Source organism: Argiope bruennichi, chromosome 8 (genome assembly GCF_947563725.1).
Source record: "Argiope bruennichi chromosome 8, qqArgBrue1.1, whole genome shotgun sequence".
Classification (NCBI taxonomy): Eukaryota; Metazoa; Arthropoda; class Arachnida; order Araneae; family Araneidae; genus Argiope; species Argiope bruennichi.
The window spans coordinates 66,845,199-66,863,266 of record NC_079158.1 but is presented as its reverse complement, the minus strand read 5'-3'; the positions used below and the strand labels follow the sequence as shown (position 1 = coordinate 66,863,266).

The 18,068-nt window shown below is 29.2% G+C and overlaps 1 protein-coding gene across 2 annotated transcripts in view; it reads right to left on the bottom strand.

The window, feature by feature from the left end:
* The window catches only part of LOC129981237 (synaptotagmin-15-like), a 358,403-nt gene that overhangs the window by 52,969 nt on the left and 287,366 nt on the right, over positions 1 to 18,068 (bottom strand). For both annotated transcript variants that reach the window (XM_056091995.1, XM_056091996.1), the window contains exon 3: positions 5,799 to 5,947. In XM_056091995.1, coding sequence (XP_055947970.1) covers positions 5,799 to 5,947 — 149 coding nt within the window. The remainder of the gene's footprint in view (positions 1 to 5,798; positions 5,948 to 18,068) is intronic.

Genomic DNA, 18,068 nt, shown 5'->3' with positions numbered 1-18,068 from the left:
TTCCTTCTTAGAGAGAAACTTTTCTCATTATTTGGGATATATGTTATAAATACAAGAATTCGAATAATGAGTTTGTGACATTTAATAAAAGAAATACATAAAGAATATAGGAATATTTAGATTAGCTATTTTTAAAACGGAATAAATCATTAAATATTAATTGAAAAGTATCTTTTGCTATTAATATTTTCCCAAGTTTGTGATTAGGTACTTCTAATGAATATTTCAAGTCCACATCTGAATGTAACTAGCCCGGGGGGTGTTCAAAATTCTTTAAGAATTTTCGTAACAATGAAAATATAAATCTGCGCTGGAAAAATAACACAAGGTGGGAGTGGTCTTTCCGAAATAAAGGTGTTATCTTCTCTCATAAAATGGTAATCCTTGGAAAAGGTCATGAAATCCCAAGCGCTCAGATTTTTATTGTTGCTGTCATGGCAAGAGAGCTTTATGCTTTGTAGTATAGTAAAAATAAATGAATATGCATTTTGAATACCTTTTTTTGGACAATCGAAATCAAAATTTGACGCAGGATTTTAGTAAAAGTATAAAATATCAAATTTGATTTCTGTAAATCGATGTGTTTTTGATCTATTGCGTTTACAAGCATGAGAATATATAGACCAACAAAAATCAACTTTTTAATGGATTTGGTTCAAAATTTGGCACAAATTCATACTTTAAATGTAAAAAAGTATACTAAATAATGTACTAGTAGTATAATAATAATGTATTAAATTTTATCTAGATTTTGCGGTTTGTAATTAACGTATTCAATTGCTTCTAAACAAATAGACATATAGACTTTCTGTGAATGGATTTTTTCAAAATGTGATAGAAATATACAAATTTGGCATAAAGATCACATAACAATTTTTATCCGTCTAACAAAAAGCGGTTTTTATTTTATTATTATTATTTTTTGGAATAAAGTGTTAATAGACAAACAGATATAAATCCAAAAATATGATTTCCAGATTCAGGAAGGCCTGAAACGTAAAGTTTTGTCAAGATATCGAAGCCAGTTTTTTGACGATTATAATTTTTTCTCGGCGTATACTTCGAGAACGAGAAAGTAAAGAAAAAAAGTAAATATTGCCTGCGCTTTCATTCTATTGTGTAACAGCAAAGAATTTTTCGTCCAGAATATTTGAAATGTGCTTCAAAAACAGATACTACTTGGTATGTTTTTGATTTGATGGGCGAGTAGAAAAAGTTCACAAATATGTGGCAAGAACTTATTTACTAATGGGACATTTTTAGAGTAACAGTGTGAAATATTTCGAATGGCTAGTGTAGAAATAAAACTTTTTGTGTTTCTCCGGCAACAGAAATTTTTTTCTTCCTTTTAAAAAAGCCATTATGTATTATTTTCTAGCAAGGAATATAAATTTTTATTATGGATATAAAGGAATATAAATGGATAGCAAGGAATATAAATTTTTATTATATTGCTTATGGATAAATTGAGCTTTATTTTCATGCCTATCCATTAGTGTATTATAAAAAACACCTAATTTTTTAAAAGATAAAACGTGCTTTTGTAAGTATAGCATCTAAAATAATATTTATATGTATATTTATTTTAAATTTAATAATGATACTCTTTTTTTCCCCTTATTTTGGCTTTCATGTCAGATATGTAATATTTTTAATAGATAAAAATAAAAAAAAAGATACTGTACCTACCTAAATACTTTATCAATTATATACTTTAATTCCAAATTCAAGTACAATGTTTCTATAACTAAGAACAATAAGAAATTTTTTGCCAAATAATTTTTAAAAGAGACTAACTTTTAATAAAAAAGTTTTAAGAGTTATTATTTAAAAATTTTTCGATGTAAAGATGCCAAGAATATATTTTTAAAAACTTGGCACTAAAAAAATATTAGTATAAGTGAAGAAGTTTAACACTGCAAGATTATTAGTTTTATACTACATATAAAATATTATATCAGGTGAAATTAGATTATTAGATGAATTAAATAACCAGAAATATATAATCATACAAATTTATTATATTAAAAAGTCATTTCCATAACTCTAGTTAATACTTCGAAATAAATGCATTTTTCTGCAAACGAAGAATAGTAATAATAGATATCGTGAGGTTATTTAAACTGAGAAAAAGAATCAATTGCTGTTATACAAACGTTTATTTAAACCGTTATAAAATTAAAGGCAACAAGCGATTTAAAATGGTCCATTTTTATTCTATGTTATAAAATTCTTTTGATGCTGATATTTTAATTAAAAAGACTTTCTTAACATCAAATTTCTTTCGTCTGAGTATTTATAAAATTTTTAATATAAAAATCGTATTTCAGATTTTCAAGGAAACCAATAATTATAATGGCAGAATTCGGAATAAAACAATTTATATAAATAAAGAATTCGTGATAAAATATTTTTTTTTGGGAGTTGAAAAAAATGCTTCCAATTTAAGAAAATCTTTAATACTTTATCTTATTTGAAAAGTTATCGAAGAATTTGCGAAGATTAAAGAAAATTTTACTCGAAATTTTATCGTTTGCAAAGGACATCCTACGAAACTTCAACCGTATTTCCAAGCTGAAGTTCATCTCGTTTGACTAAGACAAATGAAATCCTCTTAAAATAACTACAGAAAAGAGAGTTCCTCATCCTTTAGAAAAGAAATCACCTTTGGAGCGTAACCATGGAAACAAACTCAGCTCGTGTGATATTCTATGTTTTTTTTGTTTTTTTTTTACCTCAGAGGCCATTTTATTTCTTTTTTATTTCTTAACTCTTGTTCATACCGTGAGTCCGTAAAATTACCTGAAGATTCTGTTACAAGAAAGAAAAAAGACCCTTCATATAAAAAAAAAAAAAAAAAAAAGAAAGAATTTTTGAACCAGACTATTTAAGTGGAGAAGTGCTTTGAGAATTGAAGTCGTTCATCTATGAAACGATCGTGGTTCAAAGAAATTCTTACTTAGCTAAAAAGAATATATTTGTAATAGATAAAAAGACTAAAAAAAAAAAAAGACAGCACTTCAACAAACTTATTCTTAAGGGATATAATGTAGCGATCTCTATTTTTAAAGCTAATTGAAACGATGCATTTTTTGTAAATTAGAAATGACTCATGGGAATTTATATAGCAATAGAGCATTATGAATTGAAGAGATTCCATCTTTCTACAGATGGAAATGATATAATATTGCATTTTAAAATTGGATGTGACAATTTGAATTCGAGAAAAAAATTTATTTAGCTTGAATGAAAACCGCGGAATCTGCAGCCCAATAGCTGCATTCTTTCAATTTTATGAATGTACAGAAAAAAAAAAAATACGAGCAACTTTTTGTTTTGGATGGGAATTTAAATTTAAATATGATGAGACAAAAATACAATTAAAAATTGTTTAATAAATACTTCAAAAGAAACAGAAAGGATATACAACAGAAAAAGATATTTTTACAAATATTTATGTATTTATTTATTGAAGCCTAAAATTCCTAAAAGAATTAATCTGCGGAAGAGTGTAAAATATATTTTATTGTAGATTAGTTTATTTTGTTTAAATTAATATTCATTTCATAATGCGATGATATATTATTTCTATTAGATAAAAATTATTATCTGCTTGAAAATATAATGAGCATATAAAGGGGGAAAATTATCAAAAATGGTTTAAGCTTTTTTATACAAATGATATTCTGTTTTTCAAACAAAGCACTGCTTTCGGTTGTACGATACCTTATGCTTAGATTATTCAAATTTAATACCAGAGAAAAGAAAAAAAAAAAAAACTGTAATTTTTTTTATTTAAATACAGGTATTAGTTAACAAAATAGGCGGTCACATTTGTGAAAGAATTGCGAAATACTTATTTCAAGAGACTAATACAATAGCAGTTAGTAGTTTTGTATCCATTTTGCGAATAGATGACTTTTTACTGATTATTGCATTTCACGTTCATACCGTAGTGAGATATAGTTCGTGGATGTTTGTCATTCTTTTTGCGATTTCTTTATGATTGGGACACAAACGCAACTATTTTTGAAAATAAATTGCTTATTTTTGTAATATAAAATTTTATACATTAAAAACTATACATATTAATACGAATTTGCAATGTTGCTTCTGGGTGTATTAAGTCTCCTGAAAACGAAGATAGTTTAATAGATAAATCTGACACGTTGAATTGTTGCACGATCAATGATCCCTGACCTTGGCTAATACTTTTTGAATATTGGCGATATATTAATTAGAAAAGAAGATATGATAATGTTCTAGAACATTATCAAGACGCAGAAATAAAAAAGCAGAAAAACAGAATTGGAGATCAGTCAGTACTGAATTAATGCAGAATAGCAGACAGTCGAGAGGCGTGAATAGTTGAGTGAAGTCTCTCTCCTGAAAATTCTGTTCATGTGTGCGATTACAGTCGTTTACTACTGATTTGATGCTTGTGCACTACTGTTTAATGCAAATGCTGATCTTGTGTATACTAACCTGAATTTTGTTGCCTATCTATTCATGTTTTATGTGGAATACAAATCCATGTGCTGCTTGTGATTTTACAAAATGCTTTCTTCAAGCTCAAGTGGAGCAAAATTTCTATAGGTACTACCAGAGAAGTGTTTTGAAACGAAACATAATTTCATTCAGCTTGGTTTGAACGACATTAATATGTTCAGAAATTTATGGCAATAATTGAATTATTGATGGCATCTTTTCAAAGCAGCCCAAGACAAACAAAACAAGTATTTATGAAAATGGTGAATTCGGGCGTTTCACAGTCTTATCACCATGTGAACAATCGGTTATAGCTGCATTTCTACATATAAAATATCCTTTTTAAAGTCCAACTTGAATTTTATTAACTTAAAATTTCTGCAAAGCGTAAGTTGTAACTTTAAGAATTTTCTTTAATATCATTTATCTAATAAGCTAAATGAATTCCTTTTCTTATTCTAATTTCAAGCCTAAAAATATTTTAACATAATATGACTAGAAAAAAAAAATGGCCCTTTAAAGGGTTAAAGGAAAAACCTATAGTTTTCGCAGATTTTTCGATTAACAAACACTGAAAAAAATTAGTTAAATCAGCATGGAATACAATACGGTTAAATAATTAGGATTCATACTTTCACTCCTTAAAGGTGCAAATACCTGTTAAGTAAGGAAAATCTCTAATACTTGGTACCAAAGTACCTGAGAGTGATTTCCGCAAGACTTTTTCGCAAACTCACCAATGAATGTATTTGGTGAACAGTAATGAAGGAGCCTATTAGACTGCGATCTTTGGCAATTAATGCTGGGATGCGATTAACACAGAAGAATTAGAAGTTCGAGTGTGTTACTGTACACCTTTTTCTCGATTGATCAGAACCCAAATTTGACATACAACTACAATTGTAATCATAAAATTATATATCCATTTCACATATTGTGTTTTTAAGTTATCGCGTATATATATTATGTACATATATAAAGTATAGATCGTCAGAATGGCAGCCCCCTTGATGGATCTAGTGTCAAATTTGTTAGATATTTACACTTTAAGTATTAAATCAGTGTTTAATCTAAATCTTTAAGTGTTAAATCTAAATTTTATCCATAACTTTCTTCGTTTAGCAGAATATTTCGATGAAACGCTTTGTTTACTTCTTATAACGAAAAGTATATAAAAAAAGAAAAGGCAGTAGGAAAGTGATTGCCCAAACAACAATCCATCTATCCCATTATCGAAGTTGTTACCAACAGCACTTCCCGAAATTGAATGGTTTTCAATTGAAGCATTCGATAAAGAGAGGAGCGTGTACCTGGTTCCAGCAGCGCAAGCCTCGCCCACAGAGGTATTTCAGACGAGTCGCTGGAGGAGAGAGAAGTTGTTTCTGCTGCTCCTGGGCTTGCAAGAGCTTGGAAGGCAGGAGGAATGCTCGGCAAGACGAAATCAATGGGTCTTGACTGACTGCAGAAAAGAAATAAAAGTCAATATTATTAAGAATCGAACTGGAAAGAACATAACAGAATAAAAAATAGCATGAATTCATTAAAAATTGAAAAAAAAGGAAGATATGATAATGATTAGTTTTTTTTCACCAAATTTAGAAAAAACAAACAAACCCCGAAGCAATTGAATAACATAAATGGCTATTATTAGTTAGAAAGACTCAAATTAATTATTAAAATTCTTTTGTTTATAAATATTTATAACTAGTCGCCTTTGGTGACTATTACTTCTGCAAGAATATTAGTTGTATTTAATTTTACTTAAATCATACAGATTTGTTTTCATGTTCATGATTCCAAGAATATATGAAACAATAAAGACATGTTTATTGTCTTACATATGCTTAATTTATTGTGTGTACGGATATGTCTAATGGAGATAAATCCCACGGCATCACAGACTGTTAAAAATGTAGATGTCCTATTTATCTATCTTCTGAATTTAAAAGTATTTTAGTTTCAATTTTTTTTTATCCGCCTCATAAACTACACAGATATTAAACAAAATAGCTCTTTTTTAGCATTCAACAATGGAAAAAATCACTTGATCAATAGGTGATGAAAAAATTTTCGGTTGATGAGTTTAGTTTAGTTATATTAACGTCCCGTGTGAAGTAACACAAGGGCTATTTTGGGATGGACCTCGTCATTTTGAACCGCGGTCAGATGACGAGGACGACACCTGAGATGGCACCCCCCCCTCTCCACACCAGCGAAAGGACGTTTGGTCAGGACGGATTTAAAGTGCAACAGACTCCCTTACACGACGGTTCTTCGGTGGAATCGGGTCTCGAACCTGAAAACCCTCCGGTTCCGAAGCCGAGACCTTACCACCAGGCCATCGCGGCCTTTTTCGGTTGATGAACAAACGGTTTGAATTTCAAGTCAACAATATAATCGGTTTTTGGAAATTAGGAAAGAAAAAAGACTTAAGAAATTGCAAAATTTAAGAAAAATTCACACTATTATAAAATTTGTACTTTTAAAAAAGCAATTTTAAAAATTTTGAAATTAGGTAAAATTAATTTTTTTGTTATCTCGAAGAACGACGAAACGACAAAGCTCCTGAAAACTCTGAATTTCTAACAAGTGTTTCGCGTAAATCATTCATTTCGTAAAATGCGAAGCAATTATTTTCATTCTGTTTATGCGTAAGAATTCAATTTAGCATTTAATGCTTTCAGCTTACTAAAAATAAAATAAATTGCAAGAATATATTTATGTTATAAGCGAACCAACTAAACTTTGAGTAACTGATTATTATGAAATATACTAGAAAACATACATTGTAAAAAAAAATGCTTTTGTTATTCCGATAAGATGATTTGTCATGAATCGTATTGTTTTAGTGATGAAAAGAATATAAACAACCTTTTGAGTTCTAAATCACGACGTAGATACACATATATAAACAATAAATAAATTATTAAGTAGTAATAATTTTGGAAATAGATTCGCGATTAAGATATTTAACGCTGTGTCATAAATTTGAATTTTGTTTGCAGATTCTAATGGTAAATTATATTTTCCTCCTATCCTGTATATATTTTTAACAGATAAATTTGGTTTCACTGTCTTTACTTATTTGATGTTATTAGCATGTTAGGGGTTTATTTAATTTAAATTTGTTTCATTTCTAAAGACTTACTAACGAAGATGACAAGAAAAATTTTTTTTAAGGTGTATGTACACACTTGAAATTTCGAAAATCGTTCAAAATATCGAATATTTTTTTTATTGCTTAATAATGATCTCTGATTATTTAGCTTTCAAACGATACCAAGATGTTGTCAATATTCGAAATATTTCTCGAGTTATTATTATTTTTCTTGAGGTGCTTTCATTAAAAACTCTAGTTACAGTTTTTTTAAAACTCATTTTATGAAGAATGATATTTTTTCACTATGTTCCTTCATTCAAACAATCATAACTCAACAAGAAATGAACCAAAAGCAATTATTTATATATCAAAATAATCTATATGAAATAGCCGATGTTTTGTGCCTCAATCAAAGTTAAATTAATAGAAATAAATTTTTAATAGCTATTTAAAAGTTACAATTACAGAAAAAAATCTCGCTTTCTCTATTCATCGTTAATGAAAAAATTGTTAAAAAAAACTATATATTTTTAAAACTTGATTGAGGCAGACAACATAAAGACTAATATTAGGCATCATTTCCAACTAGAATTGTGTGTCTGTACAAATTAGAATTTAAGATATCATATTTCAAAAAATAGGCTAATTAGCTCATTAAATATTAATTAATTAATTAATAAGTAGTGCAATATGGTTTTTCCTCACTGAAATGAGTTTAAACATATATTAATGACCTACTGCGACAAAAACTGGATTTTTAAAGTTAAAATTAAAAAAGAAATCTTCTAGTGTGTACTTACACCTTAAGCTAGATAGTTATTACTGTTTTTTATATACAGGGTGTTTATAAAGTCCTGGAACCATTTTGATGTTTAATAACTCATAAAATAATAAAGATAGATTTAAATTAATAACATAAATGGTTAAATAGACTCAAAAAGTTTCATGACCCTTGTCAATGAACTTCCACGTGTGCCCACTTCGTCGCAAGGGGAATATCAAATCGATAGTCAATTTCACGCCAGGTAGCGACAAGCATGTCGGCATCCACAGAGCCATTTGCACACATTATGGCGATTAACAATGCCAGAAACATGAAAGGATGCTTCATCGGAGAACATTATGCTCTTCAGAAAATCCGCAGCATCTTCTATCCTCCTTAGCATATCTGTTACAAAGGCCATCCTCCTAGGCCTATCGTTCGGTTCCAAAACTTGAACAATTTGAACTTTGTATGCATGCAGTCTTAATTTTTTCTTAATAACCTTGTACACCGTCGAAATTGGCATATCCAATTCTGTTGCCGCTGATCTCACAGATATTCTAGGATTGTGTAAAAATGTCTCTCTGACAAGCTCAACATCAAAATCACTTGTGCAAGGACGTCTGGAACGTTTCTTATCTTCGATACTTCCAATTTCTAGAAAATTCTTTTTCCACCGCAAGATGCTGTTTTTGGATGGAGGATCTTTTTGGTAAATTCTTCTGAAATTTCTCTGTGCTTGCACTATCGATTTCATTTCTATGAACCACCATAAAATCTGTGCTTTCTCTTGTGGTGTATGCATTCTCCTTAATATCCGCTCGAATAAAACATCACATACAAAAGTACTACATAGAACAAACACATCAAAAGTAAACATAACATTGCAATAGTTGCCAAAAACAAAAGAGAGAAAAATGCAATTAATAAGCAGACAATATTTAGAAAAGTACAGATATTTAGACTGGAAAATGAAATTATCTGATATTAACCACACGCGCAGACGATATTTACAAAAGTAAAAATATTCAAACCTGAAAAGGAAAATATATGAGTTATTCCATCAATAAATGCCATAAGTTTGTTTATATCTTTATTATTTTATGAGTTATTAAACATCAAAATGGGTCCGGGACTTTATAAACACCCTGTATAACAAGCCGCATATATACGTATTTGATCATATATATAGGATTATATATTGTGTTGTTGGCGTCTGTTCAAGGTGCAGACATATCCTATAGAGACAAAACCGTTTAAAAAATATCACAGGAACATCATTTTTCCACTCAGAATTTGACTTTTTAGGTTCTGGTAGGTTTGATTATTAGAATAAAATGTTTTATTTATTTATTTTTAAAAAATTTCTACGTACTATTTGATGAGCCTGAAAAAATATGAATTTAAATGTATCAAACTACCAGAAATCACTGCGCGTACAAATTAAAAATCGGATACATTAAAAAATAAAAGCAGAAGTGAAAATCCTACTTCGGAGTTAATGTTATTAGTGAACAACATTATGAGAAGAACAACTTATTTAATTTAATTTTAATACTGATAAAAAATGCGATTGAATGTTTTGATGGATGATCTTGAATATTTTCATAACATCAAAAACATTATTACAAATTGTATATTAAAGTAAATTATAAATATTACTAAAAATAGAAAAAAAACTATTTGGAAATAAAATTCATATAATTAAAAAAATAATATTTTGGGTCTTAAAATAATACAAAAATAATTTTTGTGAGATAATTGTTTAGGAAGTTATGAACATCAATTTTCAAAGGCAAATCATAGAAATTACCTATCTGAGGACGGTTAAGCCTATTTTCGTTTTAGATTATATTTTCTGTTTTACTCCTATCTTCACAATTTCTTTTACATCTGTATTCCTTTAACTGAATCTAGGTTTCTGTTAGACGGGGAGTCCTATTCCCAGCATTTCTAAAAATATTTTACCATTCTATTAATTAGCGATGCGAAACGTTTGATTAAGTGCAATTGTAAAAACATTCATTCTAGTGGTCGGAAACATTCATATGATGATTTGTTTATATTCTATTGATACCATTCGATAATAAGTAATCAGAATGATTTCTGTGCTGTACATTAACATTATATTGTTACAAATCTGTAATTTTGCTATCCGGCATGAATAGTGTCATCCTGGAAAAACCGTTAAAACCTTTGTAAGATCTGTACTGTGCGTGCTGAACTTGGCGACCATTTGGCGACTTGGCGATGAATTTGGCGAGTTTGGCGACTAATGGATAATACCGGAAAGTTCGAGAAGTTTCACGATCCATCCAGTAATAACCGAGATGCACCGAGGTACGCCCTGATTGGTCTGAAGATTCTAGCCCCGCCTCCCGGAACTATAAAAGACGAGCACTCTGAAGCTGGGAAGAAGTTTTGTGGATCGTCAGAGAAGTCGTGTGTGAAAGTCGGAGTCGCCGACAAGTACAGAAACTGGAGGATTAGACAGCAAGCAAGCAAGCTGCTGAATCAGCGATTAAGTGCGCTGCGTAATTACAATTGATTGACGATATTTGTAGAAGAAAAATTTTGTAACAATATATATATATAACAAGTATTCTCAACAGACGAATAATTAAATATAGAAAATTGCAATTAACATTTATAAAAAATTCAGATAAACAGAAATGATATATATATATATCCAGATACAAGAAAAAGTATTTTTAATAATCTTATGATTTTAAAAAGCAAGTATCATAAAACAATTTTGATTGCATATTCCTCAGAAATTTTAAAACATAAAAATACATTTGAAAATCACTGTGCATAAAATACTGGGTTAAAGTAAGAAACACGAGAAATTCTATAACAGCTTACTTTATAACGTATGCCTGTAGTATAAAATGCAAGGCTGCTTTTTGCATTTTAAGCTTATTTCAGAAAAGTCTCAGAGAATATATGACAATACGGGTTCAAGAGAAATTCACAGTGTTTTTCCTATCAGTTATCTGTTCAAAGTAACTATGGATACGGTAAGAAAGTAAGAAGAAAATTCGATACAATGCTTTTTGTTTTAGATAGGAAAAAAAAAAAACTTTTAAAATAAGTTTTTGAAAAGTATTTTTGTGATTTTAGGAGGATGTCAATTCAAAAGATGAGAACTCTGAAAATTTCAATGTTTCGTATTTTTCTTTTACGTGTCGTCACGTCTTTAATTGAAATTTTTGAAATAATGTAATATAAAATATGTTGAGGAATATTTTTGAATTTTTTGTTTTTTGTCAACAATTCAATAAGGCAACAATTCAAAATAGTGATTTTGCTGCCAACTATTTGTTATATTTGCCATTTCTAAAGCCATTTATCACTTAGTTTCATTTCAATTTAACTTTTTAATTCATTTTCTATCAAGAATTTTTCTGCTTTTTATTTTTTCCAAATCTATTTGGATAGAATTATGAAATAAAAAGAAATATCTGCATAATGATATTTTAGATTTGATTCGCCCGCTTTAGCATCTTCTGTTTTGATTGCATCATTTGTTGTATTTGAGTATACAATTAATCAAGAAATTTATGAAAAAGAATGCAAATTATAAAACACTGTCAAGTCAAAAAAATAATTAGTGTTTTTAAATATTTTAAAATATTATTTAGAAATAAATTGAAAAATTTAATATTTTCTAGAAGTGTTCGACAACCGACTGTTCACCTCAAACATTCAACCAACTTGGATGAACTACATATTATTGCTGCAAAAGAAAATACTGTTTCAAATCATACTTCCACAATAAACATAGAGTATTCCGATTAATTTAGCTATGCTTTGAAAGTGATGGAATTAATAGGCAAAATGGGTCCAGTTATATGCGCTGGGGGTTCTGCTAAAATTTTATTTTTTGATATTTTACGGAAATGGTGGATAGTATGTGCTTAAAGGGAGGTGTAAAATGCTGTATTTGTGGGTGGACGATAAATAACGATGCATCTAGGAGCCATGAACTTTTATATGAAAGAAGAATTTATGAAAATTGGTACACTGATTGCGAATGGGGTATTTTGTCGAGATTTTTCTTCATAGAGAATATGCAAGGAAATAATGCTTTTAAAACTTCACTCGAAAATTGATATAGTTATTTCTGATGACATTTGAAAATAATATGGGGCAATTATTGCCATAATATCCTTCTTTATATCTATTGTAATAAGTTAATAAAATACTATAGTATATTCAATATTACGATTTTTTTTTGTAATCATTTACGCCTTAAAATGTTAAGAAATATGTTTATAGGGTAAATCTTTGTAGATTGTTTGGAATAATTACGTAGTAATTATACCTTAATTAATATATTTTACACTAATACTTGTTATCTTAATGAATAATAGTTTCAGTGAACAATGTAATAAAAAAACGTGCATAAAAAGAAAGAATAGAAATGAAAAATTTTCACAGAAAACAAATGAAAGAAAAAACTAAATAAGATGAATTACCAAAAAATTCAAAATAAGCATACAGAGCTCATCGCATGCAATACAATTTTTCATGTATTAATATTTATGTAAAATGTATTTATGTATATACATTCCAAAGCAAGAGGTGAAAAAATACGAAATAATCGTTTCAGAAGTTGTTAAAAGTAAATCATCGATTAAAAATACAAAAAATGAAAAAAAAAAAAAAAAAACTTTTAAAGCAAAAGTTGGATCAGCTGATATTCAAATTGTTTTCGAAAAGCTGTTCGCTACAATAATAATTATATTGTTAGTACTTTTTCAGAAATTTTAATTTAAATGATAGAAACAGATGACAATGATTGAAACAGTTTTTACTCCGAACTTAAATTTTGTTTTTTAAAACATCTCAACGCCTCCCCCCTCCTTCATCTAATTTAAGTTTTAGAATAAATATCCTCATTTAATAAAATAGAGTATATTAGCTTAGAAAAGAAAAACAGAATATGTCTATTAATGTTTGCTTCACTTCTTCCATAGTCGAAGAGAAAATAAATAAATACAAAATCTGTTTGTGACCAAAAGAAGTTTAATTTATTTATTCGTACGCTTTAACAATGTTCCATATCCAAGAGGAGTTTTTATTCTCTAATTGGCAGTGTTTCAGTTTCCGATTCAGCTCACACATAAACTAAAAATAAATCGTTTGTAATCTTTATTATTCGTTAAAAATAATCTTGCGTTGTTTCATATTATGCAACTAAATTGCTTTTATTATTATTTACATTAAATTAAAAAGTGTCCCAATGATTTATTTATGCCCACAAACAAAATCTTTATTTTTGTCATATTCAATGATATTACAGCATAAAAAGCAGACTGTTTTTTGAAACAAATAACATTAACAAACAAATAACTTTCTTCTTGCTTAAAAATGATTATTTTTAACAAGCGAATTTTTTTTACTCATTACTAATGATGAGATATCTTAGATACTGCACATGAGATCCATTATGGATATGTAGATTGTTCTGGAAATAAATGATAAAAAGTAGGTAAGCTATAAAATACTACAAAATCTGTTTGGACCCAACTGAAGTTTAATTTATTTATCGCCACGGTTTAACATTTTCCCCTATTTACAATTCAAAGAGGAATTTCTTTCTTTTCTCTAGTTGGCAACATTACAGTTCCGATTCAGCTCAGATGCATACTAAAAATAAATCGTTTGGAACTCTATATTATTCTTTAAAAATATTCTTACTTTGTCTGTAAATAAATTGCTTTTATTATAATTTACACTAAATTAAAAAGCGTTTTCGTGTATCCTGACGATTTATTTATATCATATTCAATGATATTAAAACACATTTGTTAAAAAAAAAACAGACTGTTTTTTGAAACAAAAAACATCTATGGACTTTCTCCTTGCTTAAAAAATGCGAATGCGAATTTTTTCTATCCATTCCTAATGATGAGATATCTAGATACTGTACATGAAATCCATTACTGATACGAGATAATTTGCTATTTTCTGCAATCTTCTCAATGTTCCGGAAATACAGGATAAAAAGTGGGTAAGCTATAAATACAAAAACATAAATGTGCCTACTCCAAGTGATAAGATACACTGATCCATAAAATAATAAGTAGATCATTTCTGGAAACTTCTTGACAAACTTTTTGCAAGACATAATAAATGCGATCAAAATGAGAGGTTGCGAAGAAGATGCAAGTAATAAATGATACGTTATATGGATAGAAAGCCCCCAAAAAGAATTTTTTTTTTCCTTTTCAGATGCAGTTTTTCTTCCAAAAAACATTTTCTGAACAAAACATCGGAGTTCTCCACCCATATAAATTAACAAGAAAAGCTGTCACTCTTAACATTTATTTCTCCTCAAAATGGATGACGCCTATGATACAAAAACTAACACCTATTACTTCTCTCATATTGTGATCTGTAATAGGAAATAATGACACCAGGAACCTAAGGTATAACTGAGTGAATAGGATCTAGTTATAGTGAACACATTAAGAAAATTACGTTTTAAAACTTCAATATTATGTAGGATGTTTTACGTAAATGGCAAGGATACGGAAAATTATACTTCGATAAATTTTCACCAAGATAATTTAATTTTTTATGACATGAGCAATACCGTAATATATCAAAACTTAAAAAAAAAAACACCTATATTTCAAATTTTCTTAACGATTCTCTAGATTAGCGATTTCAATTATCTGGCTAAAATTAAATTATTCGATTTTCTCTCGATTAACTATTTTAATGATCTGGCTAAAATTAATTTGATAGTTAGATTATTTTTATGCGAAATTATTATTTTTTCATAAATACTATGGATACGAAAAATTATACTTGGATAAATTTTCTCCAAGATAATTTCATTTTTTTATGACTAGATTTATGAAACGTGCATATTTTAAAAATGGTAATTTCAAAGCAATATCATAAAACATCATTTTTTTTAAAAAAGCTAACAATTTTTTTAAATTATTCGAATAGCTATTTCAATGATTTAGCTAAAATTAATTTGATAATGGACTTATTTTTATGCGAAATAATTATTTTTCCGTACATACCAAGGATACGGAAAATTATACTTAAATAATTTTTCTCCAAGATAATAATTTTTTTATGACTTTATTTATGAAAACGTGCATATTTTAAAAATATTAATTTCTGAGGATAATACCATAAAATATCGAAAATTGTTAAAAAAGCGTACAAATTTACTTAATTATATATTATCTATTTCAATGATCTGGTTAAAATTAATTTGATAATTGAATTTTAAAGTTAAATTATTTTTTTTATAAATACCAAGGACATGAACAATTTTACGTGGATAAATTTTTGTCAAGATAATCTATTCTTCTTCCGATTGGATTAATGAGAAGGTACATTTTTAATAAAAGATAATTTATGAGCAATACCGTAAAATATCAAATAAATAAATAAAGCTTACAAATCTTTTAAACTATATGACTAGCTATTTCAGGGATGTGGTTAAAATTAATTTGATAATTGAATGATTTTTATGCGAAAGTTACAGGGAAAGGAATCTTAAAAGCCCTCTTCGGACATAGCCAATAGCCAAATCCCTCCTGTTATGGAGGTACATTAAGCCTACACTATTCTTGATTCTATCAACAGAAGCATGAACCTATTTACTCGCCCAGCAAATTCTCATTCATGTAATCATAATCAACCCTCTCTACCCTCGTTCGATTTACCTAAAAAATAAAAATAAAGAAGCTATCCCCACCATGCCAAGGTATCGAGATTTAACTTAATGACTGTTAATTGAGGGACAGCATAAGTGGAATCTGAGGATGAAGATATCATGGCCAGAACCGAAACAGTGGTCTTGGCACACCCCTTCAAAAAAGAGGTACGTTCCGTCATCAAGTGGAGATAACTCGATTCCAAACCATTGCTTTACAACCCCCCACCCCATCCCCTCAAGAGAAGGAGAATTTCTCACTTATGTAGTAACTTCTCATCTACGCTCTTATGATGACCTCGTCCAGTGATTACTAAACGAAGTCATTATGTTCGTCATATAATAATTAAATGTATTAAATAAATGTACGAAACAAACACAATAACAAGTTTTAAAATAATTAAATGTCTGAAATAACTCTAAAAGAAACAACAACAGTGCGGTAACAATTCGATATTAACAATGCGAAATTTCTAAAGTTAATGATGGGGTGTAAATGTTATTTGCAAAAGCACGCGATTAAAGATGTACTAACTAAAACCTTGAAAACCCGTTGTATTAGTTAATTAAGGGGGCATACGAAATTCAAGTTTATATATTCGACTAAATCACTCGACTAATTCGGCTTTTACAACACTTGAAATTAATTATTGTTTTGATTCACGGAGATAAAAGCATTCATCCCGTTTCCAACTGATATCCAAACATATCATATATACGATAATGGAATAAACAGATACGCCCCTGGCTCATTAATACAGATTTAGTGATTTGTACCAGCTGAGGTCTTCATTGATATTTAATCAGAGTACTACCATATCAACAATAGTTAATGGAAGCATAGGCACCAATTATTGAGCAAGATAAATAATGGCCTATTGATGGTGGTGGTGAGTTATAAAGCATAGAGATACAAAGTAATACGACGTAACTCTCTCCAAGAAAGGCATTTTTTTTTCTTTTTTGAAGAATTATTCTACAATTAAATGTATCTCTCTAAAGATTGTTATCTAGCAATCAGATAAAAAATTCATAATTCCCCATGAAACATTTCCATTTTGAGTTCTTAGGTGGAAAAATTGCTGTTACAAAAAAGTAATTATAACTTCATCAAATTAAGTTTAGTTTAGTTACATTAACGTACCATTATAAAGCAACACTAAGGCTATTTTGGGATGGAGCTCGCAATTTTGAACCGCGGTCAGATAACGAGGGCGGCACTTGAAATGACGCCCACCTCTCCAAACTTCCGCACTACTCCAGCGGAAGGACGTTTGGCCCCGACGGACATGCATCAAACCCGCATATACGGTGGTTCTTCAGTGGAATCAGATCTCGAACCTGAAACCCTTCGGCTCCGAAGAAAAGAATTTACCACCAGGCCACCGCGGCCCTATAACTTCATTAAGAGGATGGCATTGAAATTCAAATGAGTGTCTATCAGAGATGAATAGGTCAGGATATCGTACCATTCGACATAATCAAATAAAGGTATAGTTCTAGGGACGGGTACCATTTGGCGATTTTCCGCCAAATTTTTCTCGCCAAGCCCCGCGGCCGCTGTAATCTTCAGAATTTTATTTCTCAATATTATGACTATTTTGGCGACTTTATCTTTAAAGTTTGGAGCTAACTTTGGCCGTACCCGTCCCTAGGATTTAACCTCACAAATAAAATTCGAAATAAAAAATTTGCAAAAAAAATGGAGGTGGTCTCCCCAAAACTTTCTCGCATACCCTCTAATAAAGGTGCGATATCACAAAATGATTTACGCGGCATTGGCATATAATAGCTACGAAACATAACTTCTGGCGTGAATTTAGATTTTTTTTCTGAATTTATCGTGCCATCCTTGGCGGGTTATTTGGTGATTCATCAATGGTATGCGGTTAATATTATTTAAAAATCGAATTTATGTTTTTAACATGTTTTGATTTATTTTAGACGCGTCAACCGATCGAAACAAAAATTTAACACAAAAATGCACTTGTAATCACAAAATTCCATATGAAATTTTATAAATATAA